The 24,660-nt window shown below is 52.4% G+C and overlaps 1 protein-coding gene across 7 annotated transcripts; it reads right to left on the bottom strand.

Annotated features, from left to right (window-relative positions):
- Positions 1 to 748: 748 nt before the first annotated feature.
- On the bottom strand, positions 749 to 24,637 carry SH3GLB2 (SH3 domain containing GRB2 like, endophilin B2). Of its 7 annotated transcripts, XM_021551450.2 has the most exons (12): positions 24,520 to 24,637; positions 16,523 to 16,664; positions 16,099 to 16,227; positions 15,267 to 15,400; positions 14,701 to 14,793; positions 11,052 to 11,114; positions 7,025 to 7,048; positions 4,430 to 4,519; positions 4,132 to 4,232; positions 3,630 to 3,644; positions 2,783 to 3,044; positions 749 to 2,154 (listed from the first exon to the last, which is right to left on the bottom strand). In XM_021551450.2, the coding sequence occupies exons 1-12, from the start codon at positions 24,580 to 24,582 to the stop codon at positions 2,047 to 2,049; spliced, it is 1,224 nt and encodes a 407-aa protein (XP_021407125.2). In that variant the 5' UTR covers positions 24,583 to 24,637; the 3' UTR covers positions 749 to 2,046. The 7 variants fall into 7 exon arrangements, with proteins under 7 accessions (XP_021407125.2, XP_021407127.2, XP_021407130.2 ...); XM_021551452.2 differs by lacking the exon at positions 3,630 to 3,644; XM_021551455.2 differs by lacking the exon at positions 11,052 to 11,114.
- Between the last annotated feature and the right edge of the window lie 23 nt (positions 24,638 to 24,660).

The raw sequence follows: 24,660 nt of genomic DNA, 5'->3' as shown, positions 1-24,660 counted from the left end.
AGTGCTGGTGCCAGGAAGAGAATTCCTTATGGCTGCTCTGAGGGAAGAGACCATTTTCTGCTTCATTAAGCTGCTGCTGCTTTAATGTACCAAGGAGAGGAATAACAGGGGAACAGGGATATCACTGGCCTGAGGGAAAATATACATGCTGGAAGGGAAATAGGCAGGAGTAGATCTCTAATAGATCAGGACTACGAGAGTGGTAGTCCTGGCAGTTTTAAAACTAACTAGAACAGCAACATCATTTGATTTCCCTGTTCTCTTTAACTAGAACAGCCAAGCTTTCTTTGCTACATTACAGAGCATTTCAACAGCTGCTTTTCCCAGGAGTTCCTTCCAAGCTGGATGTTAGGGACAAGACTTTAGGATTTTAGATTAGCAGCAGATCTAGTTTCCATAACAACTAAAAAAGTCTGTTAGATCTAGAATAGCACTTGGGTCTCTCAGGAGCTGAAGTCATCCTGCTGCTCTATTTTTGCTTCAAGTGCAGGAGGAGCTGTTGTTTCTCAGAGCCCCTGAAGCTGTAGTACAACTGAGATGTGTCAGCTGGGAAAGGAACCACAAGGCTCTGACAGTGTGTTGGGAGTGCCAGGTGGGACAGGAAGGATGAGCAGCTTTGTTTTGCTTTTAACCCCGGAGGGCACTGCTTTCACCTGAGTTGCTCCCTTTGTCTCCCTGCTTGTCCCCACAGCCCCGTGGCTGGGGAGCAAGGACAGCCCTGAGCCCACAGAAGATGCTGAGGCAGGAGGTCAGGCAGTTTGTTTATTGGCAAATAAGTGCTGAAACCCATGAGCCCCACAGACACAGGTGCTCAGTGCCCTGTTACATTAGAATGGTCACAAAACCTTTGGGGAAAGTGCAAAAGATCAATAAACAAGCAAAGTTAATTCTGACATACCCAGGGAAGGGTGTGAACAGAGTTTGGTGCAGGTGAGTTTCTCTTCCATCCAGCTTGAGTGGAAAACTTGTGACACATCAAGTGGAAGTCCTTTAGGTGAGCTCTAGCTAAGAGTTCATTCCAGAGTGAGCAGGAACACACACACCTGAGCTAAACCACCCCATCCCTCCAGGACAGCCTGGGTCATGGGGTGTGTGTGGCCAAGAACAGCTCCTTGTTGGGGGTCACAGCAGGTGAGACTGTCCCTGTCTGCACTAGGATGCACCAAGTCTGTTCACTGCTGACATGGGAGGGGAAACATTCATTAAATCAGTGATTCAGGGTAGAAATAAAGTCAGGCTAAAACATGCCTGGACAGACACACTGAAAGAAAAGCCTGGACAATAACACAGGGAGCAAAGCTTGTAAAAAGGCTTGTAAACTTTGCAGTCCAAGAGCAATTTCCCAGAGGAAATGCAAGCAAGATGCATGGTCCCTTGCATGGAGGTTTGGGGTTAGGCCCTAGGGTAGCAGGTTGGTCTTCACAAAGAAATCTTCCAGCTTCAGGGGACAGGGGAGAACCAGCCCCAGGACAGCGACTGTGGCTCTTGGCCACCCATGCACTGCTGGTCTCCTGTGGGAGAGCAGGCTGGGTGGGGTTAACAGGCTCCTAAATTTTAACTGCAGCCTCCTTGCCTTATGTGTTGGGACAGGTCAGAGGGGATGTGTGGGACACTTCCCTGCTGGAATGGTCAGTGGTTGGACTTGGGCAATTCTACTGCTGGAGAAGAGAGGAGGGGCAGAGGGGCACTAACCTGACACGAGGGAAGTGTAACTGGTGAGCAGCTGCTGAGGGACACAGCTCACCCACCCCAGGAAAGCCACTGGGAGGAACAAGACTAGGGCAGGGAAGGGAAAATCAAGGAATCTTGTGCCATCAGGACTAACCTCAAAGCAGGCTGCAGTGGTAGGTAACAAATTCAGTCTTGGGTGTCATCAGCTCCTTCCCAAAACCTCACCATAACAGTTTTCCCACTTCTTTCCCACAATTCCCATATTAGCAATGGAGTGTTGACCCTGAAAAGAGCAATGGTCTCGGATGAGGAAATCCGCATTAGAAGTGCCAGATGAGGGGTGCAATCTGTTTGTACATTCTTCTTCTTTAACATTTAACTTAACAGTTCCAAGTAAGTGACAGGAACTTTCCCTTTCTGGTTCCCTCTTTCCCCTATGAGCCAGTCTGGATCCATGCCTGGCAGGCTGTACACAGTGATCATCTGGGGAGAGAAGACAGAACATTAGACAGGATCTTAATCTACAGACAAAGCCAAGAATTTCAGTCAGTTGAGGACTGAACACTAATTCCTGAAGTTCATTTAACAGGCATCTGTGCCCTTTCCCTGGAGCTATCTGCAGCTTTAACACAAGATCTATGCAAAGCTGCCCAGCGATGTCCTTGTTGCTTTTTCATTCTCCAGAGTGACTCAAGGTACTTTTATATGTTGCTTTTGAATATGGAAGTTCAGTCTAGAGAACAGAAAAGTTTCCAACTTGCTGATTTTTTTTTTTTTCTTAGCATGATTAGAGCAGGCCTCCAGCCAACAGCTTATCCCATGGCTCTGGATAAGGCAGCTGTATTTGAGGGTCACAATGAAGATACTGAGTATTGGAGTATTTTATTTTGGTACAGTTGGGCTTCAACAGGAGGAGTTATTTGGGTGATGTTAAATAGTAAATGGCCGTGAGCATGAGCTCACTGCAATTCAGCAAATCCTGGTATCCAGGAAAAGACTCTATTAAGAAAGCAAGTTTAAGGGGCAGGAAAATGAACCAAAGTCCTTTTTGGGCACACCATGGGCAGCTGGGTAGCTATAGCCAAATCCAACACTCAGGAAAGCCACCAACCTCATCTGCAAGAAGTGCCAGCTCCGTGCTGTCAGCTGCTTCGTAGTCGTAGAGGACTCTGGCCCTGCGTGTCCCACTGGCAGGAGGCTTGACTTCATTGGGGTTCAGCACACCCTCTGCCACGGTGTTGGGCACCCCAACAATTGTGGGCACCACTGGAATTGTAGGCACAGCAGGGAGCGTGGCAGCAGCAGCAGCTGGAGAAGAGGTAGCGGCTGCGGGAGATGTGGATTCTGCGTTGCCCACAAAGGTACCTGAAAATCTTACGGGGAGAACAAAGCACAGACCAGTGAGGCTCCAGCCTGAGGAACCACAAGGAGCTCTTCCTCTCAGCAGTTGCTCTGCAGAGATGATGCTCAACAGCTGCAGCCTACATACCTGTTCCATACCCACACTGCCCTTCATGTGGGCACCACCCTCAGCTCCCAGGTGCTGAGACTGCAGCGGGTGACACTTGTCTGCCTGCTCTGACCCCAGTGCTCTGTTTCACCAACTTGCAGAGTACCAGACTGATGTGTGGCACTGCAGAGGGGGCTGGGCAGGTGCTGCTCTTGCCTCTGTTTGACTGGGTCCATTGTGCTGTGTCCTTGCCCTACTCTCACAGAGTCTGTGTTACCTGTTCTGCCTGCTAATTCTTCTGCAAAGGGATGGGCATTGATGCTGTTGAACTGGATGCCACAGCTGGAGGCTCCCAGGCTTTGCAGGCTCTCTAGAGACACAGTGATGCAGCTCAGGCTCATTTATCTAAGGGGGTAGAGCTCTGCCCTGGCAGTGATCACACAGATACCCCAGAGTCACTGAGGGGAGGACAGCGCTCAGAGCCCGTCCTGGCCAATACCATACTTACATTTCTCCTTTGGAGCTGCAGGCATGGAAAAAGAATGGAACAGGAGTGTGAGTGAGCACGTAGAGGCAACAGCCCCTCCTGGGTCAGGCCTGTGCTGGTGTGACAGTACCAGACAGAACATCCCAGCCCACCCCACGGGATGTGCAGCAAGCAGCACGGAATATGGAATCTGGGATTTGTTACTGCTGCAGCAGAGCATGCTCAGGTTCATTGCTTGGCAACAGGAATTTGAGTCCTGTGTGATTTAACCAATTTAGAGGAAAACGTTCAAACTCCCATGGCCATCAAGCTTTCAGAGGAATGTAAAAATCCAATGGCAGAGCCTGCTCCAAATGGACCACCAGGACTGATCACCACTCTGTAAACTCAGAAACTCTGTCAGAGCTGTGAGGGCACTTTATAACTTCTGCCCAACACTGTGATGTGGGAGGGGGAAAGAGCCCTGAGCTGGAGGTAAGGAGATCAATAACCCTCAGAGAATAAAAGCAGTCTCTTGTCTTACCCGCCCAGTTGCTTCTGTAGATCCAGCATGAACTGGTAGCACTGAGCATAGTAGTTGGTCTGAGACTCCACAAATTCATGGAGACAGCGAAGATGATTCACCTGGAGGGAAAAGGATCATCAGCTTGGCCGAGTTTGCTTGCCAGGCACGGAAACTCTCTTGCTGCAGCTACTGCTCCCCGAGGTACCCCAAATTCACCACCCCTTCTACCTCTATTCCACATGCAGGACTCCGTGATCCTCTTAGCAGGAGCCAAGAGCCTCTGTAGTCCTGTCACCCGGTGCCCAGGAGGACTCACGTGAGTGCTGCTGATCCCCTCCAGCAGCAGACGGGTCACCTCTGCCTGCCGGTCGAACTCGGTCTGTGTGAGCCGCAGCTCGTGCTCCGCCTGCAGACAGGAAAGGGCTCGGGCAGCACAAGGCAGGAGCCCCGTGCTGCCCCTGCAGCCCAAGGCAGGAGCCCTGTGCTGCCCCTGCAGCCCAAGGCAGGAGCCCTGTGCTGCCCCTGCAGCCCCCTGCCTCCACACCCCCCCGCTGCAGGATCCACGTGCAGCTGTGACACTGAGCAGCAGGCACAAGAGAGCCTGGGTTGGCATCCCAGAGACCTCTGGCTCTATTTCAGCCCGATTCCTTCTCAATCCTGCATTGGATCACTGCAGGTGATGGAATGGCAGCTCAAGACTGATGCATCAAGCAAGGAAGCTCCGACTCCCACAAGACTAGAACGTGAAGATGGGGAGGCTTTGTCAATCCTGAGGTATGTGGGAAGTCAGTCCCAGCTCTGGTCCTTTAATTCCCTGTTTCTGCACCTGCAGGCATAGGAATGTCACAGCCTCCCTGGCTTCTCTCTGGAAGTGCAGTGGCTTTGCTTTTATCACCACAGAACAAAGACTGGGGCCAGGCAGCATTTACCAAACTGCTGCTGCTAATTAAATCTGCAATGGAGATGAACATCCCAATCCAACTTCTACCCAAAGGTCTCCTTTGGGGCTAATTACTGATTCTGAGCTAGGAGGAGTTAAACCCTGGTGAATAGCAGGCAGCTCCACAGCAGGCTGTGGGAATTCAGAGACAGACTCACACTGGAGACCCATCTCTCCCCCCACCAAACAGTGCATTTACACTGGGGCAATTCTGCAGTACCAGAACACCCAGGTGGATCCTGGCAAGGAGATCTCCAGAAGTGCTGGAGCAGCCAAGTGCTCTGGTGGTGGCTCTCCCCTCCTGCTGATGGAAAGGGGTGACAAGCATCCCCACGTGTTCTCTGCAGTATTCCTTAACAGCAGTGCTGGTGTCCTCTTGGGATGTGCAAGGGGTCACAGGGGAGTGACACCCACCCAGCTCCAGCTCACTGGAACAAGAACCCTTTCCCCTCCTCCAGGAGCGTGCAGCCATCAGAGCTGCCTTGGGGCAGGGGCTCCTGCTGCTGCTTTGGGAGTGCCCTGACCATTCTGGCACAGGACTGACATGTCTGGAATTGAGCCCAGAGGGCTGATCCAGCCAGGCTGATGGTCTCAGAGCAGAGGCCACATCACTGGTGACCCCAGAGGAGACCCAGGATTCTCAGCAGGACAAGCTGGAGGTGCTGCTGGGGCCAGCACAGCTCTCATCTGGTAGCAGCATTACCAGTGTAGAGCCAGGCTACAACAAAGAAATGCTTTGACTGTCTTATAATCAGATTTGTCTATTTTAAGCTGCAACTCAACTGATCTATTTTCTTGCATCCTCTGTATGAAGGGGATTATTTAAAGGAGAAGGGGGAATGCAACAGAAAAGAACAGTGCAATGCCTTCAAAACACCAAGTGATTCTTGCTCCTGTGAGCTGAGACTCCAGTATTCAGAGCTACTTAAACTTGTGCCAGGCAGACCCAGCTCCATTTGGTGCTGCCTGGGGTTTGCCTGTCCCTGCCAACTCTGAGCAGTTGCAGGATGTAGTTTCCTATAAAGCCAGAGCTGGATGGTGACCTGGGAGGCCCCTTCCAGTCTTGTGCTTCTCCAAGACATGGAGAACTTCAACAATTACTTACACACTTCGGTCTATCCAAGCAGAGTAGCCCAAAGAGAGGACAGAGGAACAGATCCTTGCATGCTCACAGCTGACTGTAGCCAGCTTGTTTGGTTGGGGGACTGAAGGACTTAAAGAACAGGAAGAGCTGGGTCAGGAACAGCCAGTCCATCCTGCAGATGCCTTGGAATAACAGCAACAAGCTGCTGTCATGCACAGCACACAGAACTTCTGCCACCCTGCAGTTCAGGCTTCACAGCAATGCCTGCTGGGGGTGTTCAAGGTAAGAACAGGAACCCAGGAGTGTCTCTGGAAGCTCCATGCTCTGCTGGAGCTCCACACAGAGCTCACCCGGGTCTCAGCCTTCCATCCATCTTCATGGACAAGTCACACTTCCCTTCCAGAGCCTCCATGGATCAGAAGGGTAAGTGCAGCTCATCCAGAGAGAATCAACTCCACGAGGCTTCAAACCTCCCCCCGTGACTGAGCTGCTCTGTCCTTGCTCCAGCTCTGTGTGGAGCCAGCTGGGTGGATCAGGCCAGGGGCTACCAGAGGATGGAGGATTAGAGCCTTGTCCACAGGAGCAGAACTGGTCACACCTCAACCATCACCTCTGCTCCTGTCACACAGTGCAGGGCTGAGCCTCCTTTTGCCACACACAGACACACACCTGGATGCCAGGGAAGTGTCTCCCACCAGGGACAGCCAATGGGCCATGGCTCATCCCAAGCTCCTGTCATTGCACTGAACCACACAGAGGGATCAGGGCTGGGGCACACAACAACAGCAGCAGCTCCTGGTCCTCCCTGCCTGCGAGCAGGAGGGGTTCCACAGCAGCCCTCTGAACACCCCCAGAAGGTTTGAGCACAATTCCAGCTGGGTACTTACTTTTTCCACCTCGTCGCTCCAAAGCTGTAGGGGCCACAGAGCAACAGGAGAGGAGATCAGTGTTGGAGGCGTCGTGAGGCACTCGGCATTAACACCAACAGGCAAGGACACTCCATGGACACAGCAGGCCAGCTCCAGGGACAAGCCAGCCCTTCACCCAGCAGCAGCTGCCAGATCCATGCCCCTTCCCCTCATTCCTGCACCCTCGAGTTCAGTTTCACAATGGGAGAGCAAGTCCCTGCCAGGGCTGCTACAGCCACTGCATTCCATGGGCTCCAGGAAAAAAAAGGATCAGCTGCAGAGTCCTCTGCACAGCAAGGCTCACTTTGCTGTAGCTGCAGAGGCTGGTGTTGGAGGAAAGCCCTTCTTTCAGGATTGTGGAGAGGCAAGTGAGCTTTTTGAGCTCAGGCCACATAGAGGAAAGTGTTGCTCACCCACAGGCAGAGAAATGGGATAATCCACCCAGCCCGCACTGCCAACAGGCCTGTTTAGGCACAGCAAGGAGGAAGCAGGGGATGGATGCTGCCTCTGAGCCAGGCAAAACATCACAGGACTCATTCCTACTCTCCTCATCCACAGGGGCACACCTGAGGCAGCAGAACACTGGACACCTCCAGCTGCTTGTGGGATCTGGCTTCAGGACATGAAACAATGAACAGAAGTCACACACAGCAATGGCAAAGGGAGAGAGGAGCCAGAAAAACACATTGATCCTTCCCAGAAGTCCTTGGCTTGGCCTTTCCTCAGCAGCCAATTACTGCCTCAGTCCTGGCAATGTGAAATCCCCCTGGATCCAGGAGCACAGCAGCCTGCAACACCCACAGCAGCAGGGCCAGGGGAATGACCCCTGTGGAGCTCAGCTTCACCACCCAGTGTCACCTCTGCAGGTCTGGGGAGGTCACCAGACACAGCTGAATTTGCTCTGGGGTACCTGTGCTGGACATGGGTGTCAGAGGCAGCAGGATCTGTTTGAACCAGGCCTTCCCAGCTGAGCTTTGCTCCCAACTCTCTTCAGGTGGGAGCCCCAGGTGCAGAGAGACTTCAGCAGCCACTGTAAGTAGCACCCACAGGACCTGCCTGCACTGTGGAGGGGCTGAAACCCCTCTTACTTGGAATTATTGTACTGGTCTGGGTGCTGAGGTGTTTTCTTTGACTATTACGGGGAACTTTTAGTTTTGTAACTGCAAATCAGGAATTGGTTTGAGTAAGGCCTGGCCAATTTCAGCCACATGTGGGGACACAAGTCCCTTCCCCTTCTAAGAGCTCCTGCTCTGGAAGGAGGTGGTGGCAGCATCCTGTAGGAAGCTGAGAAGCAGATCCTCAAGTGCTTCTCTGGCACAAGGCTTTTGCCAGCACATCCCCAGGGTTTTGGAGCAAGGTTTACTACAGGAGCAAGGGAAAGCTCCCCTCTGATCCCAGGCCTTCCTCCTCAGACACTGTGGACAGTACTTAAGCCATGGCAGGCCTGTTTAACCAGCGCAGCACCCTCTGAATTTGTAGCCAGATTTGTTTCTCTTCTGTTGCCTTTGCTGTGCCACCTCCAGAGCTGACCCTGTGGTGTTCTGGGACTGTCCAGCTTTGCCCAGGTCCACCCCTGGGCTAAGACTCTGTGTGGCTCTTTTTTGGACAGCTCAGAGAGCAAAAAAGGCCATGTTCTGCTATTGTCTTCCTGCACCCCAACTCAAGCCAGAGGAATCCTCTTTAAGGCACTCAATATGCTTTTCTTGGAATCATTCCTAGGAGAACAGCACATGGCAGGGTCTGAGAGAAAGGGATATTTAGGCTTGCACAGCTCATGTACACCTTCTTACACAAAAACAAAAGATCAGTGTGGGAGAGAGGAGAAATGGCTCCTCAGCCTCCGACTCATACAAAACAAGGGAGGTGCTTTTTTTTTTCTTGGATTTAATTCCATCTGAGCCCTCCTGTCATGGAAGGGAAAAAAAAAAAAAATAAAAGCACCATGTTATCCACCTCTCCAAAAAACCAACGAAGTAAATTTAGAATCCAAATCAGAGCCCAGCTGAGGGCGTGTGGTCCAGGAGAGAGCTGACCTGTTTGCTCACCTGTAAGACAAAGCTGTTACCTTGGGCATAACCAACCCCTCCCTCCAGAAAGGAGCCGAGCTCAAGAGCGAGGTGGGCAGCAGCCACTGCTCTGCTCTGTCAGTGCACACTAAGAAGTAGCACAAGGACTCTGGCCTGGAAGAAAAGCAGAGCAACAGGATGAAGAGCTCCTACCTTGCTGCAGTGCCTGACCCTTTGGGATGAATGCTGGGATTTGAGAGCTTGCAGCAAAGCAGCCTTGCCTGTGCAGAACCAGGGAGCAGCCTGGGCTCAGCCTGTGTTTTGCTAATTAGAGATGCAAACTGTAATACAGGTCACCCCTGCCAGTGCAGCTGGACTTCAGGTGGCCTTTCACCCACCAACTGCAGCCTCTGGAAGAGTTTTGGAAGCCACAAGGCCTGACACTGGTCAGGCCAACACGTTTCCCACAGGCACTCCTGGTAGGAGGCCCTGCTGTGCAATCATCAAAGCCCTTTGGGTCAGTGCTGGCTGCTCTCCCAGAGCAGGAGTGCTCCCAGAGCTCTGCTCTCACTGCCCACTGCCAGCAGAGCCTGATGAGGGAGCACTGAACGAGGCACAGAGGTCCCAGGGTGGACACTTGTTGCCTGAAACACCTCACAAAATCTGATCTTCTGTTCTGTTCCTGTATGTGGCACCTGCTCCCCAGAGCAGAAGCAGATCAAGGTACTTTTTGGTGAGGGCTGGCTGTGTCTGGGCACTCCAGGAGATGCCAATGGATGTTGTACAATTGCTTGTCTTCAGCTGTGCTTTAGCCCTGCTCTGTTCAGAGGCAGGGAAAGCCCAGTTTCTCTCCTCTGGGTCTCCTAGAGCTTAACTGCAGCCCCTTGGAACAGACCTTCCCAAGGGAAAAGCCAGAGCCACAAGCTGGCTCTGAGCTGCACTAGGAGCCAGGAGAACTGAGCACCTGCTGCAGCATCACCAGCATCAGCTTCTTCTGCAGGACTCTCATCACTGAGCCTGGGACTGATGGAAATTGTTTCCTAGTGTTGTGCAAAGCTATTTCTGATCCCAGCATTGCTCTCCAAGAAGGTCAGGACAGATCCCCCTAGGAACTAACACTGATGCTGTCAGCTCAGACACACCTCTGTCTCCAGATGGGATGGGTTTCCCATTAACCAAATCCAGCTTGTTTCCATAGTGTTTTTTGTTTCTGAGAAGGCTGGGCTGTCCTTTTTGATATCTGCAGATGCCACTCCCCAGCACTTCCACTCCCAGATTATTCTATTAGCAGGCATCAGTGTTGTTCTGAATGCTAGTTAGGAAGCAAGATGATCAGTTTTCAACATTTTAACGAGAAATGTGACATTGTGCAATGGGGAGCCATGAACACAGCATGGGAAGTCAATTGCTTGGCCACATCCACTCAGTGCAACAGAGTGGAGGCACAGCAAGCTGCTCACCCACCCTGGGCACATCTGGCTGTGGAACAGCTGCCAACACAATGAAACTGTAAAAAATGACCTCTGTTTGCAGAACAGATAAACCTGCACTGTTATTGACTCTGGTGGCAGAGAGATTCCTCCACCTTTGCTTCTCTTGACCAGCTTCAAAGCCTCTGACACCACAGTACAGATCAGGCAGTCACGTGTGTGATACTGCCACTGTACAGCTGGAACCATCCAGAAAGGCCACTCTTGGGGGCTGTTCCTCTCAATTGCTCCCCTAGCAATAAAAAACTATCAGAAGATCCCCACTAGAAATGTGGAAGAGGGCTGGCAGGGGAGCTGGTTTGGAAAGCAAACCCAGCTGGAAAGGGCCAGACCCTGAGCAGGGGTGATGTGAATCCTCAAGGCCGAGTCAGCCTGGGCAGCCCATGTCACATTAAAATGTTGAAAACAGCAGAGCACTAGGCCTGAGTTAAAGTCAGGTAGAGAGAGGGGCAGGAAGAGGTTGGAGAGGCAGTATCCAGGAGAGGAGTATCCAGGAGGAGATGATCTTACCGCTGATGCGCTGGCGGAGAGCACGTAATTACGAGGTCTGGTTTCCTGAAAGTCAGGCACAGCCTGGGGGGGAATAGAGTGTCATGTACAAGGCACTAGAGGAGCCAACAGGAGTCACTGGGTGATGGGTGGAACAAGAGACCAGAGGCTTTTTTCCTGCCTGTGCTGGGAGCTTTGCTCAGATTCTGATGAGAGGCAGGAGGGAGATCTCCCGACACCTCAGCAGCGGCGTGTGGAGGCCAGGCTTGTGCAGGGGAGGTGGACTGGCTTGTGCAGTCACACCTGGTGCTTGAACAGCAGACATTCCTGCTCTTAGGAACTCTGCCTGTACTCACAGCTATCAGCTCATACAGCACCATCCCAAAGGCATTCCCATTCCTTGCAGCCAGCAGGTTGCTCTTGTTGCATTAACTCAGTCCTGTGGGCAGGGCCTCCCTTCCCCTTGTTTCCTGTCTGCAGTCACTGTACAGGCCTTTGCCCTTAAAGCAGGAGTGTTTACCAGCACTGGAGCATCCCTTCCACAGTGCCTTTCACTGCTCTCACTCTCTCCAATCCACATTTCCTCCTAACAGCCAGATCTGTTTTCAGGAAGGCACGTGGCTTAGCCAAGCCAGGTCTAGCCGAAGGCAGTGTAGGAGTTTTCATCCCAGAGGTCAGGAAACCTCCAAACCACCTTCTCCATAGTTAAACTTCTGCCCTGAGGTACCAAGACTTGAACACTCTGGAGATTTCCTCCCTGGAAGTGCAATGGATCCAGTCCACCCGCACAGTTATGGGCTCACTGACCACCACATGATGTATTCTCCTCCTGGGATGGCCTCTGGCTGCAGCACTACCCAAAGAGACAAACCAAGGAGCTGCCTGACATCAGGAATCCTCCTGGCCAGCCCTTACTGCACACAGGCTGCTGTGTAGGGCTGGCACAGTCCTGCTGGATCCCAGCTCTGGAGTTAATCCCCTCATTCCCTCTCCCAGGTTAATCTCTCTGCAGTCACCCAGATCCACTTATACACACTGACCCACTTTGCTGGGCCCCAAGCAGCCAGCTGGAATGAGTGACCAGTGTGTGGAAGAGCAGTCAGGCAGTCTCAAACATTTTTTTTTCCGTACCATTTAGGAGTTTTAGGGATGGCTGGAGCAAGGAATAAGGAGGAGCAATTCCTACTGCAAGTTAATCCTGAATATAGGGAGAAAAATGCACCAGAGAAGTCCGAGGCCAGCATAGCAAGTAGGCTGGACTCCTCCCTGTGGGGAGAAAGGATGTTTCAGAGAAATAGCTGCTTATGCTTTTTGGTTGTTGAAGATCAAGAGTAACTGAAGAAACCTCTCCTCCCATTCCCTGGTCTCCAGGGAGTCCCAAAACTAGTCACAGCACATGGGATGAAGGAGGCAAGCTTCTCTTGTACTTGTGTGCATGGAGAAGTTGTATTTGCAAGCAGTGGTCAAAAGGGACCCACCTCCCTCCCCCTTGCACTCTGGTAATGGGCAAAAGGGGCAGAAGAGCAGCACAACCAGATCATCCTGCCTGTCATTGTCTCTGGGCTGCCCTTCCAGAGAGGGACTGGCCACCCAACCCCACCTCCTCCTGCCTGCAGCTGGAGGAGCCCGAGGGGGTCTGCAGGGGAGCCCCTGCCTCTCTTGAGCACTGCTTGCAGGCAATGTGGATGGACCCAAGGGATGCTCCAGAGGGGCTGCAGGCAGCTCTGACACTCCCATCCTTCTGGAGCACCTTCCCCAGGCAGCCACAGCCCTGATCACGCTCACAACATGCTGCAGGGCCAGTCCCGACGAGACAAAGGAGATAGGAATTTTCTTTTTAAAAATGGGAAAGAGACAATGAGAGGTGTTAAAAGGGAAAAAAAAAAAAAATCACAGCACTGTTAGCACAGTCAATACTCACATCTCCCTCACACTGAGCAAATCACAAAGAAACAAAACAAAAAGGTTAGTAAACAAAACAGCATCAACAGGAGGACAAAGCACAGAGTCCGTGGGAAATGCACAAGCCCAGGTGCTCCACAGCAGCTCACGGGGTCTGCGCAGCAGCTCCAGGGGCATCAGGAGACAGAAGCTGTGGGAACACGAATTTGCACTACAGAGGGGAAGAGCAGCAAGAGAGAGGTGAGCTGGGAGAGCTGGGATACTTCAGCTTGGATGGGGAGGTGTGACACAGGACTCAGGCACGTTCCGGGGAATGCTGTGATCTAGATGATGTGTTTAAAGCAGAGGAAGCAGCTCTCCCCACTGCTGGGATCTTCCACCTTGTCCTCCAGCACTCAGGGAGGCACCCAGAGCCCAGGGACTCCACCTTTAGGCTGAGCTGGGTGAGAGATGGGTCCCCACAGCTGAATGTGCTCTGCTGCTGAGGTCAGTGCTTCAGCCACTCTGCTACTCTGAGGCTTGGCTTGGGGAGGACACCTGGGAAAGCCTGGGCTGGCTCTGGAAAGCCTGGGCTGCCCCAGAAATTCCAGTGGGAAACAAAGTTTTTCTTTTCCAGCTACAGGGGAGTCCCTAAACCAGGAGTATGCGTGCAGGTGAGAGGCCTTGGGATCACCTCCTGCAGGAAGCAAGGTAACGAGGGTGGAAAGGGAGGAAGCACAGGAGGTATCTGAATTCCTGCTCTGAGCTTAAGGATAAAGCAATGGCCACCTGTTTCCCCTGAGACTGGGGACACTGTCCCCTTCAGATGGGATTCCTGACCATACTTTCAGAGGGTCTGGGGAATCTGAGTGATTAGAGAAGGCTTTTTTAAAAGGGCAGCTACTTCTGTTCACAGCTGTCCTGTGTAGGTCTGAGCACTCTGTGAGGGCTGCTGAGCTTAACACAGCTACCCCATCTGCCCTGGATGTAACAGGAGCTGGAGGAAAGGGAAAACACCTGGGAACTGGCTACCCAGGGAGAGACAAGGCCAGAGGCCCAGCTGGCAGATGGTTAGAAACAGGCTCATAGCAGGGCTGCTGGGCTGGTATCCCAGTGCATCCCAGACACTGACTGACAAGGACAGTCTGATTCTGACTCGCACACATTTACCAGTTGAGCTCCTGGCCCCAAGGCAAAAGCAGAACTTGGCAGGTCCTTGTGCCAACAGCCAGAGGGCAAGACAAGCCTGTAACCAGAGCACCATGAATGGAGAGGCTCAGGGACAGACCTGTAGCCAGTCTGACCTTGGCCACCCCTTACAGGCTCCAGCACTCCTGCCTGGGAGCTGGCAGAATCCTCACTAGTCTGACAGACCAGGACTGATGCAGGGCTCCAGCAGCCTTTCCCTTGTGCACCTCCCAGCTCAGTTCTCTCTTGGCTTGGTTTAAGATCCCCTGTGAAAATTAGCAAGTCCTCAGAAGATGCAGCCTTTTAGTTACTAGCTCAACTCATCCAGCAACCCCGATCAGTCAGGAGGCAGGAGCCTGGGTCAAGTGCAGGTTTCCAGACTCCAGAAGTCCACAACTGTTTGCTTCAACAATTCCCCCAAGGGAGGACAGCTCAGAAACAGGCACATGGCTCCTGCTCCCAGTTCCCTTCCACCCCAGATGAGGAATTCCCCCACCCATGCCTGCCAGAGACCGGACACAGCAGGGTAGCCTAATGTTTGACTGTGTGAGCCAAGCCCTGGGGCCAGAAGGACGGGGAGGGAAATGAGGGGAGGAGTTACCGCTGCTTTTGCCTCGGCAGCTTTGGCCTTCTTCAACCTGGCTTTGCAGGCATCCAGATCCAGGCGTCGGTTCTGCAGGATCCTCCTCTCTTTCTGGAAGGGACAGGAGATGGCTCAGAGCACATTGCTTAGAAGCAGGGTTGAGGAGGGGATGTGTTATCACCTAGGAATTGAATCTATTTCTTTATTAAAACATGCCAGGGAGAAAGAACCAGTTGCTATGCTCATCTTCTGAGCAAGAGTTTTGGGGCTGGTTGCCAGGGATACAGGATAACCTCCTGGAAACAGGGCAGCCTGTGATGGGTGGTGCCCACAAGCTGCAGGAGTGGGGAAATGAGTTCCTTTCTTCATGCACATCAGCTGGCAACCCTTCCCTATCAGAGGAGGAAGCCGAGCAGATCTAGGGTTGGTACTCCCTCATCCTTGCATTCTTTAAGGGGAGAGGTATGGAGTCATCCTTTAGCACAGGGAAAGAACAGGGGTTCTCTTAGCACTGTCTCCCTCTCCCCCTGCCCTCCTTTCTCCAGGGACATGACAAGCTTCCCCTTCCCTGGTGCCACACTCACAGAGATGGTTCTCCAGTCCCCTTCCAGGAAGTTGCGCAGTGGGGTCAGGAAGCTGATGGAGGCAGAGCGGATGAATTCCCGTTCTGCTGCACCCAAGCGCCTCTGAGTCTCTCCAACTTTTATCAAAGTCTTTCCTGCAACAACAGGAACCTTCAGCTCCAGAGAAACCAGGTAACATCTGTTGGCTTCAGCCAACTCCCCCAGAGCTTCCACACTGCCGTGCTGGGTGACACAGGTACAGCTGTACCTGGCCTGGGCAAGGTGACCTCGTGCCTGTCCCACCTCAGCTCCAGCCCTACCCACTCTGCTGTTGGCCTGAGGCATCTTTTCATTGCTCCCAGGGCAGCTCTGATCCTATCTACCTGCTGAGGCACTCATGCCACTGATGTATTTTACTGCTCTACCTGCTTGCACAGACTGATCCTCCTTTGCCTCGTAAAACAGAGGCACAGGAACAGAGCAGCAAATTAAAAAGCACCAGAGCAGAAAACATGAGTTGATTAGGCAGTGTTGGCTATAGATGCAGTTACAGCTGCTCTGGCTGTAACAGGACTCACTATTGAACAACTATTGATTTGGAGAGCAGGAACAAAGCTCATGGCAGGGGCAAGGACAGCTGGAAGTGAAGGCTGTGTCTAAGTGCAGATCTGCTGCTGAAAGAAGCCCAAACCTCCCCCAGGAAGGAACAACTGTGAGGATTTAAGAGCAGGAAGATGCTCTGTGTGGTCGGGAAGGAGCCTGCTGTAGACATCTCAATGCAAAACGGAATTAGGGATATTGTTTTGGGATGGGATGGATCTCCAGGACTTCTTCATTAGCCAGGCTGACTTACCATAAGGTGTCCCTGGCCCAAAGTCATTGGCTGCCTCTGTCATGTACTGTGCCAGCAGCTCCCCATTGGTGACCCGGGACGGCACCTTCCGGTCGAGCTTCTCGTACAGGAATTCTTCTACTCTGGCACCTGGGGTGGGGACACCAGGGAGCTTGAAAGAGGGTCCCTGCACTGGGATTCATGATAGCCCAGCCCATGCAGTCCTCAGTGATGCACTGACAGTGCCAGGAGCAGGTGTCCCTGCCCCAGGGCACTGCCAGGCTGTGGGGTGCTCTCAGCTGCTCAGGGAAGAAGGAGAGGCCCTGCAAAGACACATTTCTCCCAAGCCCCATGAACTCCACAGGGCTCCCTGCCAGAGGCCATCTTTCAGCACTGAGCTGCAAGTGACATTTGTCCTTCAAGCCTTAGGAGAAGCTGGACTTACTCGGGTTTGGCTGTAGCAGAACTTCAGTCTGACGCAAGATCTTCTCTGTCCAGTTCTTTGTGCAGTCTGCCCTGGCCAGGAGGTTTTCAAAGTGGGCATCAAGTTCAGTCTTCTCAGCCTGGCCCAGCTTTTCTTCAGTGAACTGCAGGAAGAAGGCAGTCATTAGGTCTGCTCTTCCAAAGCAAACTGACAGTGTGTTAGAGAGCTAATAAGGGACAGTGAAGCTGCTTTTGTCTGGTGTATTTACCTTAGAATAGAGCTAAAAACCCTTCAAGGTATCATTCTTTTTTCCCAGGCATCTTTCAAGGGAAGAGGGCAATTTTTTTTGCCCAAGAGTAGAACAAGCATTGGGCTAAAAATAGACTCCAGGTTTGAGAGGTGTTCCAGAATAAGTAACTTTTAATAAGATCCAGTACAGAAATACTCCAGCTGTGAGGGAGCTATTTAAATATGGCTTCCACTGCTTCATGCAGGAGAGCAACAGACATCCTCCACGTGAGGGAAGGTGCTAAATCCCTTCATCTCCTACCAACCAACTCTGTGTCCTGCAAACCCAAGGGGTCAGGAATGCCACTACCACCTGAAGTCAGGAGACTCAAACTTAGCATTTCGATAAAATCACTTTCAGCAAGTGACTCTTCTTCTGGGACACACTCTGAAGCAGGGAATTGAAATACAACACTGTCCAACTCCTCAGCACTCTGATTCATACTGGCAATGGACAATCCCTCCCTCTGCAATTCCTTTTAAGTTTAAAATTAGCAGCAGGGAGAATTAGATGGTGAAAGTCTCCAATGTTTTCATACTGGGCAGTGACATCTGACCAGGTTTGTCAGTCAGGAGATGCAGCCTCAGATGGCCTGGACACTCTCCATTGCTTCCTTGAGGGATTTCTGAGAGAAGAGCCCATTCCCTCTCATCCCATCTCCGTTTCTCACTTGCTCCTTTCAGTGAAGTTGGCCAATTTCCATGTATTTTTAAGCACAATTCCCTGCTCTTGACAGAACCAGCATCTTGTTGGATCATACTAAGAGACCCTTTGGACAGCTGTGCCATTTGGGGTCCAACAGAGGCTCCAGCTGTCCCCTGACCCTTGTTAATGGTTTCTGATGCCATTGCTGAGCCACCAGGGCATGGTGCTGTGCAATGCTGGCCCAGGCAGGTGCCAAAGATAAAAGCCTGGCTAAAATTCTTAGATGAAATGCAGCTCCTGTCTGGTCTCCCACTGGTACCTTCTCCTCTCTGCTTCCCTACACCCGAGCTCAGCACTAGGTGGGCTGAGATGTCCCTTCCATGGGGTCTTGATCTGGTGTCCGCTGCCCTTCTGAAATGCTTCCTGGCAGCTCTTTCCTTCCCCATCCAGCCCAGTGCTGGGAACCAAGTGAGATAAGAAGAGCCCAGAGCAGGGGCAGACAGCCCTTGGAGTCCTGTTACCAGATGTGTGAGATATCCAAGCCCTCCAGGTATGTTTACAGAGTGACCTGTTTGGTAGCTCCAGCCACTGGAGTGCTTTGTCAGGTGTGGGTGGTGACAGGTGACAGCTGCAGGGACAGGGATCCTGTCACTGGTCTCTGCACCAGCAGCCCCAGGTTTCCGGCATGTAATTTTACCTAGGTCTTGCCATGGTCCCCTGGCCACTGCTGGACAGGGGTAAAAGCAGATTTGAGGTGAGAGGGTGTTTGTATTGTTTGGTCTGTGATTTCTTTGGGGGTCACACAGGGCTCTCAGTGGCTGAGGCTGCTTTCCTCTGTCTGGGAGCCCAGGGCTGTTTTCAGAATCTGCCAGGCTGGGCTGAGTCACTGCCATGCAGCAAACTGGGACTTCCCAGGTATCTGGCACCAATTCTTGAGTCATCTGTTAAAGATCTTTCCTAAATAAGCCAAGACTCTTTGATGCAAAGGTAAGTCTCTCTCACCCCCTTTCCCAGACAGCATTTTGAGACGTCATCTCATTTTCAAGTCCAGCTCTTTTTCCTGCAGTTTAGGCTTATCCTGCACCAGCATCTGCCCTGGAGCTGTCAAACCTAAACCCAGTTTCCTATCAGCTGAATTGAGTCAGCTTCTTACAGCATTGCTGCAGTGCCAGATCACTGCTGAAGCCCTCCAGCATCTCCACAGTGCTACTGCCACTGTCCTGAACCACTCCAGCTCTGGGGTCCTTTGCTCTATTAGCAAGTGACATCTTTGGCATCACTGTCCTCTGTGGCTGTTTTGTGTAACCCAGTGCAGGGGTCACAGCTCAGCATTTGCCAGAACTCAGGAACTCAGCTCTTATCTCAAGTCAGGTGCTGAAGCTGTTTTGTCTTGCAACAAGGCTGAGGGCAGCACCAGGATCACAGCAAGCCTGGCAATGCCAGAAGGGGAGGGTGGGCTGGAATCTCAGTCACAGCCCCTGGTTCCAAAGGGTCAGGCTAGAAAACAATCTCTTATTCAGGCTTTCTTTCAGGGCTGGAAAGGAGAGTATGAAGGTTGGGAAGTGGGTGCAGGGCACGGGAGGCTGTGACTCCACTGCCACTTAACTCCCTCGGTGTCTCCCTGACCCCTGCCCAGAGCTGGATGTGCTGAGCCCAGCCCAGGCACAGCCTTGGGTGGCTGGTGCCTCACTGCAGTGACCCCTGGGTGCCATCCCTGCCCAGTGCTGCCTCCTCCTCCCTGTGCAGCCACTGATCCAGCTCAATTTGATCTCTAGGGTGACTTTTTACACCTATCAGAGAACACACCTGACTTCCCAGCAGGAGTGGGGATGTGCCATGCAGTGCAAGGAGAGCAGGACCACCCGCTGCAGGAGCAGCCTGCCATGAGATCAGATGCAGCTTCTCCTGGAAGCACAGCCAGCACAGGAGATTACAGGTAAGCTACTCTGACCTACAAGCTGCTTGTGTTTTTGTCTGGAGCAAGTGGAAACCTGAGATTTTGGGTGGCAACAGATCTCAGCTGCTGGTCCCTTCTTACCTGGCTGCCCAGTGAAAAGAAGGGTAGAACAGCAGTTTATGAAATTTGGCTACTCAAGCACTTCAGGCAGAACTCCCCTGTAAAGGATTTCTATTCCTGAGAATCTGTTTTCATAACACAGAAACTTGATTGCAAAGATTTCACTGTGACACCAAGATATGCAGGAGAAATGAACTGATCATACTCTCAAGCCTCCTGACTGTAAAAAGACAGATTTTGAGTATTTTATATCTTGCTGCTCCCAGACTAGGAGCACTGCTGTCTTTTACAACAGATTGCCAAAAATGGGAGTGATACTGGGTTTTGTCAGGTTGATTTACAGGCTTAGTGCAGATCCCTGGGGAGAGAGGCAGGGCTGGCAGAGCACAGGCAATTGCAGTGCTGAGAAGAACCTCCAGCTCCTCCATCCTGCCATGGCAGAACTACTCCCATTTGTTTTCTAGAACCTGAGGACTGGGTCAAGAGCTCTGAACCGATTCCCAGAGCTGGGATCATGAGCCAGGTGGCAGTGCTGAGGCTGCTCCCCTGCAGGAAACATCCTTGCAGCTGACCCAGAGCAGGTGCTTAATAATGCAGGGCAGCCTTTTGTCAGTGCCACTCTCACTCTCCAGGAAGAGCAGAGTTGTGCTGCATTCCAGGACATCAATAATTCAGCCAAAGGTTGGGTTTCCTCTGGGAGGCTTGGCTGGCCAGCAGGAACAAGAGATGCTTTATCAGGGCCCAGGTGGGCAAACAGGGTGAGCCAGCAGGAAATCAGCACTTGGACCACAGGCCCAAAAGGAGCATGGACGTGCTGGACTGCAGTTAGGGCAGCTGCCCTGAGCATTCACAGCTTGGGGAAAAGCCCCTTCCCCCAGGAGAGCTGGCAGACACGTCTGGGATGGCAGGAGGGTCAGCAAGTCAGGAGGGGCCCCTCTGCACTACAGGTACAGATCAGACAGGCTGGGCCTGTGACTGAAGGATGGAGTTTGGCTTTAAAACAGCTGAAAGCACCAGCACCTTCATTTCCTTAAAAGGGGAATAAAATCCAATATAACAAAAGCCCAGGCCTGTATGCTGCGATCTCTGACAGGGTGGCTGCAGCCCCCTTGCAGAGGATCTGGTGGCAGAGTTCAGGCCCTTATACCACTTGCAGGGTCCCTGTTTTATCCAGCTGGACGTTGCTTATGACTTTCCACTTTAAATTACAAAGATCAAACTGGAGCCAGGAGATTTAAACCAGGAATAGTCTTCTGTAGCTGCCAGTAGATTTAGACTGTTGGGTTTTTCAAAGCCTCCAAAACACAGTAACATTTGCTTTTTTGGTGATCAAAAGCACAACACAGTCAGTTCAGCAAATCTGGCTCCCTCTTTGCACGGGGTTGCAGTAGGAAAGAAGTCACAGCCACTCAGCATTTGAAAACTACCTGATTTTCAGCAACTCTGGACCAGATAGAGAGTCTGCTCCAAGTATTTGGTCACCAGGAGGCAGGAAAGCCAGGCTGGGAGCCAAGTGAAACTGTGCTAGAGGACAGAAGGAAGCCATTAACAGGAACGGCTTGGTTAACTCATGAGCACAGCATTCAGGAGAGGAAAAACACTGTGATGGTGGCTTGACCTTGGCTGGACATGAGGTGCCACCAAGCCTCTCAATCATTTCCCTCCTCAGCAGAACAGGGGAGTTGAAAATAAAATGGAAAAATCTCATAGCTCAAGATAAAGGCAGTTTAATGAAAAAAAAAAAAAAGTTGTGTGTGGAAGCAAAGGAAACCAAAAGATTTTCTTGTCTTCTTCCCATCTGAAATAACATGTGACCACTTTCTGGGAAGCTGGGCCTCAGTATGTGTCCAGGTTACTCCAAAACACAAATGTGCTCTATAATAATGTCCCACTTCCTCCTCTCTCTCAGGTTTTATTGCTGAACAATGTCCTATGGTATGGAATAGCCCTTTGGGCAGCTTGGGTCAGCTGTCCTGGCTGTGTCCCTCCCAAGACCTTGTCCTTTCCTTGGGTCACCTTCTGCTCTCTCAACTTTTAAAGGGTGAGCACTAATAAGATTGGCAAGCAGAGGGTTTATTTTATCTACTAATGATAAAAGTCTATGTTATCACCAGAGTCCTGGGAGCTGGGGCAGTCTGTCTGTCTGCAGGGGCTTCAAGATGAGTAAGTCAGCCTCTGGCTCTTTTAGTAATGACATTAGGGGAGGATATGCACCCAAAAGCTGTATTTACCCTTGGGCATTTTCACCCAGAGCCTGCTCACATCAGAACTGACAAAAGACAGACACCTACAGCCATTTCCAGACCTCCCTGAAAGAGGAGGACAGAGCTTGCAGCCTGTATAGAACAGAGGCATCCAATGTGTGACCACACAGCTTCCACTGGCCAAGGTTTGGGATCAGACCCACTGAGGATAACTGGAAGGTGCATCTGATCAAAGAGAGAGGCCCTTCTTCAAGTGAAGATGAAGAGTGACCTGTTAGGAGTCTGTCTGCAGGTGCTGCATCCCCTCACAGATCTGATGGCTGCAACTGGTGCAGGTGTCAACAGAGGCCATCCTCAGGTGAAGGCTGAATCCCACACAAGCTCTACACCCTTGCAGTGCCCCAGCCTAGAAGCTCGTTCCCCACTCCCAGGGTAGCAGAGCTGTCCACTACTTTCCTACCCCAACTTTTCTGTCTGCTCTGCTTTTCTGGAGGAGTCCTCTGACTGAAGCCTAAAGAAGGAAGAGCAGGTAAAGGAAGCAATGGGTTTGAGCTGTTTTGATTGGGGTTTTGTCATGGGGAGCCTTGTCCAAAATCATTCTTGCAGCACCTATGTTGGGTTGTATTTGACAGATTTCAAACCAGCTCCTGCCCTGAGCCAGCCCAGAGGTGTTGTGCTGACCATGCCCTGTCTCCTTTCCCCCTGGCTGAGCTCTAATTCCAGTTCAAGTGAAGCTCCTGTGTTGGTCAGACAGCTCTGCCAGACAGAGCAGGAGCAAATGCTGTCTGAGTGGAACAGCACATAATGGCCAGTCCATTTCCCTCCCAGTCACTGCAGTTCCAGTAAAACATCACTTTGTTAAATGCCTGGAGCTGGAGAAAGCATCTCCAACTGCTACAGAAAACAGCTTTTTCTAGACAGCTTATTCCCATCCTAGAACATCTGCAGTGCTAAAGAGGGCTACAAACCCAGCCCTCACTGCCCACAGCAGAGCTCAGCTGTCAGAGGTGGCTCTGGGGGAGACGGGGCAGGGCTCACCCACACCAGGGCTCCGTGGGCACCCAAAAAGGCTGAATTCCCCCAGCAGTGACCCCTCATGAGGTGGTATTCAGCCTCAGAGATCTCTTTACCCCTCCTTACACACCTGCTCACTGTCCACAAGTGCCAGTACTTGTTTGGTTTCAAGCAATTACTACTGCAATTAAGCATATGAATATTCATGTACGAGACAGTGGAGTAGGTGTAGCAGGCAGCAGCCACGATTTATAAACGCCTCCTTGCTCTGGAATCACTGCGTGCAGACACTGTTCCCAGGCCTGTCTCCTTCCTACGCCTTGCAGCTAAAAAACACTTATCAGAGACTTACAATAATGCTTCTAAACATAAGATTTCTTTCCAGCATTTCTTCTGCATCCAAGGTCATTTGCATGAGAACAGCATCTTTAGGTTTTCCATCTGCTCCTTATTTTGCACCTGTAGTTAATATCTCCCTTTTTCATAACATATGACTCACTGGCATGGTTACAGGAGGTGATATTTGCTTACAGGAGACCGGTCCTCAACAGAGCCAGAATTACTCCACTGCACAGAAGGTCTGGAACGAGGCAGCTCTGCTCTCTTTGTTTACCAGCCCCCACACAATAGGCAGAGCAAGAAGCCCAGTCCCAGAGCCACCAGCTGGACCTCACCTTCCAGGCAGGATCCCAACCAGTTCTGACCTGCCTCTCTCCTCTCCTGGCCAAACAGGAGCAGTTTTTCAGTCATTATGCCCAAGAAATGAATACACTCAGCACTCCATCTCACCACCTGCTGCACGTCTGATGCTCATGTGTACATTGATTTTTTTCACAGCTCCGGGGGGTGTTACTTCATCCCCAGAAGCTCCTGATTTCAAGTTTGTGAATATCAGAATATTTTGAGGTGGAAGGACCCACATGGATCATCGAAGTACAACTCCTGGCCTTGCACGGAGATAGCCTCAAGAACCCTGCTGTGTGCCTGAGAGCGTTGTTCAAACACTTCTGGAACTCTGCCGGCCCTGGGACTGGGACCATTCCCTGGGGAGCCTGTTCAGTGCCCCACCACCCTCTGGGGGAAGAACCTTTTCCTAATTCCAACTTAAACCCCCCGACTGGGCTCCTGCCATTTCCTCGTGCAGTCCTGATGCCTCAGAGCCCTGTGAGACCCGACCTGCTGGCTCTCAGCGGCTCCTTCCCATCCCTTGAGCATCCCAGTGCTTTCCCAGGGCTTGGGATCTCCTGCCCCTCCCTAGGGGCTGGAGGGCAGACCAGGTGCTGGACACCACCACCCTTCCCAAGGCAGGGACCATCCCACAGGATCCCACAAGGATGGGGCTGGAAGGGCCCTCTGGAGAACATCCCGTCCAAGCCCCCTGCCAGGGCAGGGTCACCCGGAGCAGGCGACACGGGAACGCGTCCAGGTGCGTTCGGAATGCCTCCAGAGTGGGAGACTCCACGTCCTCCCCGGGCAGCTCCAACAGATCTCCGCATCCCTTCCCGACGGCTCCGGGCACGGACAAAGCAGCCGCATGCCAGATCACACCGCTTTGTTTCTTTAAGGTCAGCAAGCGCCAGGCACGGATGTCCCCCCGCGCCGCCCTCCCCATTCCGAGCACCGGGGCTTCCCTTGGACCTTCCCCGAGCATCCCGGGGGCGATGCTCCCGCGGGGACGCAGCTGCGGCTCACACCGACGGACTCGCCCAGCTCGGATCTCCCCCCGCCGCCTCCCCGGGCCCGAGCGAAACCCCCCCGGCCCCACAGGGCCTGGACCCGCGGATCCCCCGCGCCTCCATCCCGCGTCCTCCGGGCGGTGCCGCTGCCGTGGCGACCCGCCCCGCCTCACCTGCATGGCGCGGGAGAAGAAGACCCCCGCGTCCGACGCCAGTTTCTTCACGTTGAACTCCATGGCGGCCCCGAAGCCGCCCCGGCCGCGCCGCGCCCCCGCTGTCACCGCGCCCGCCGCGCCGCCGCCTCTTATAGCGGC

This window comes from Lonchura striata, chromosome 22, assembly GCF_046129695.1.
Source record: "Lonchura striata isolate bLonStr1 chromosome 22, bLonStr1.mat, whole genome shotgun sequence".
Lineage (NCBI taxonomy): Eukaryota > Metazoa > Chordata > Aves > Passeriformes > Estrildidae > Lonchura > Lonchura striata.
Note: the sequence above shows the minus strand (reverse complement) of the source record. Positions and strands in the feature narration are given on the sequence as shown.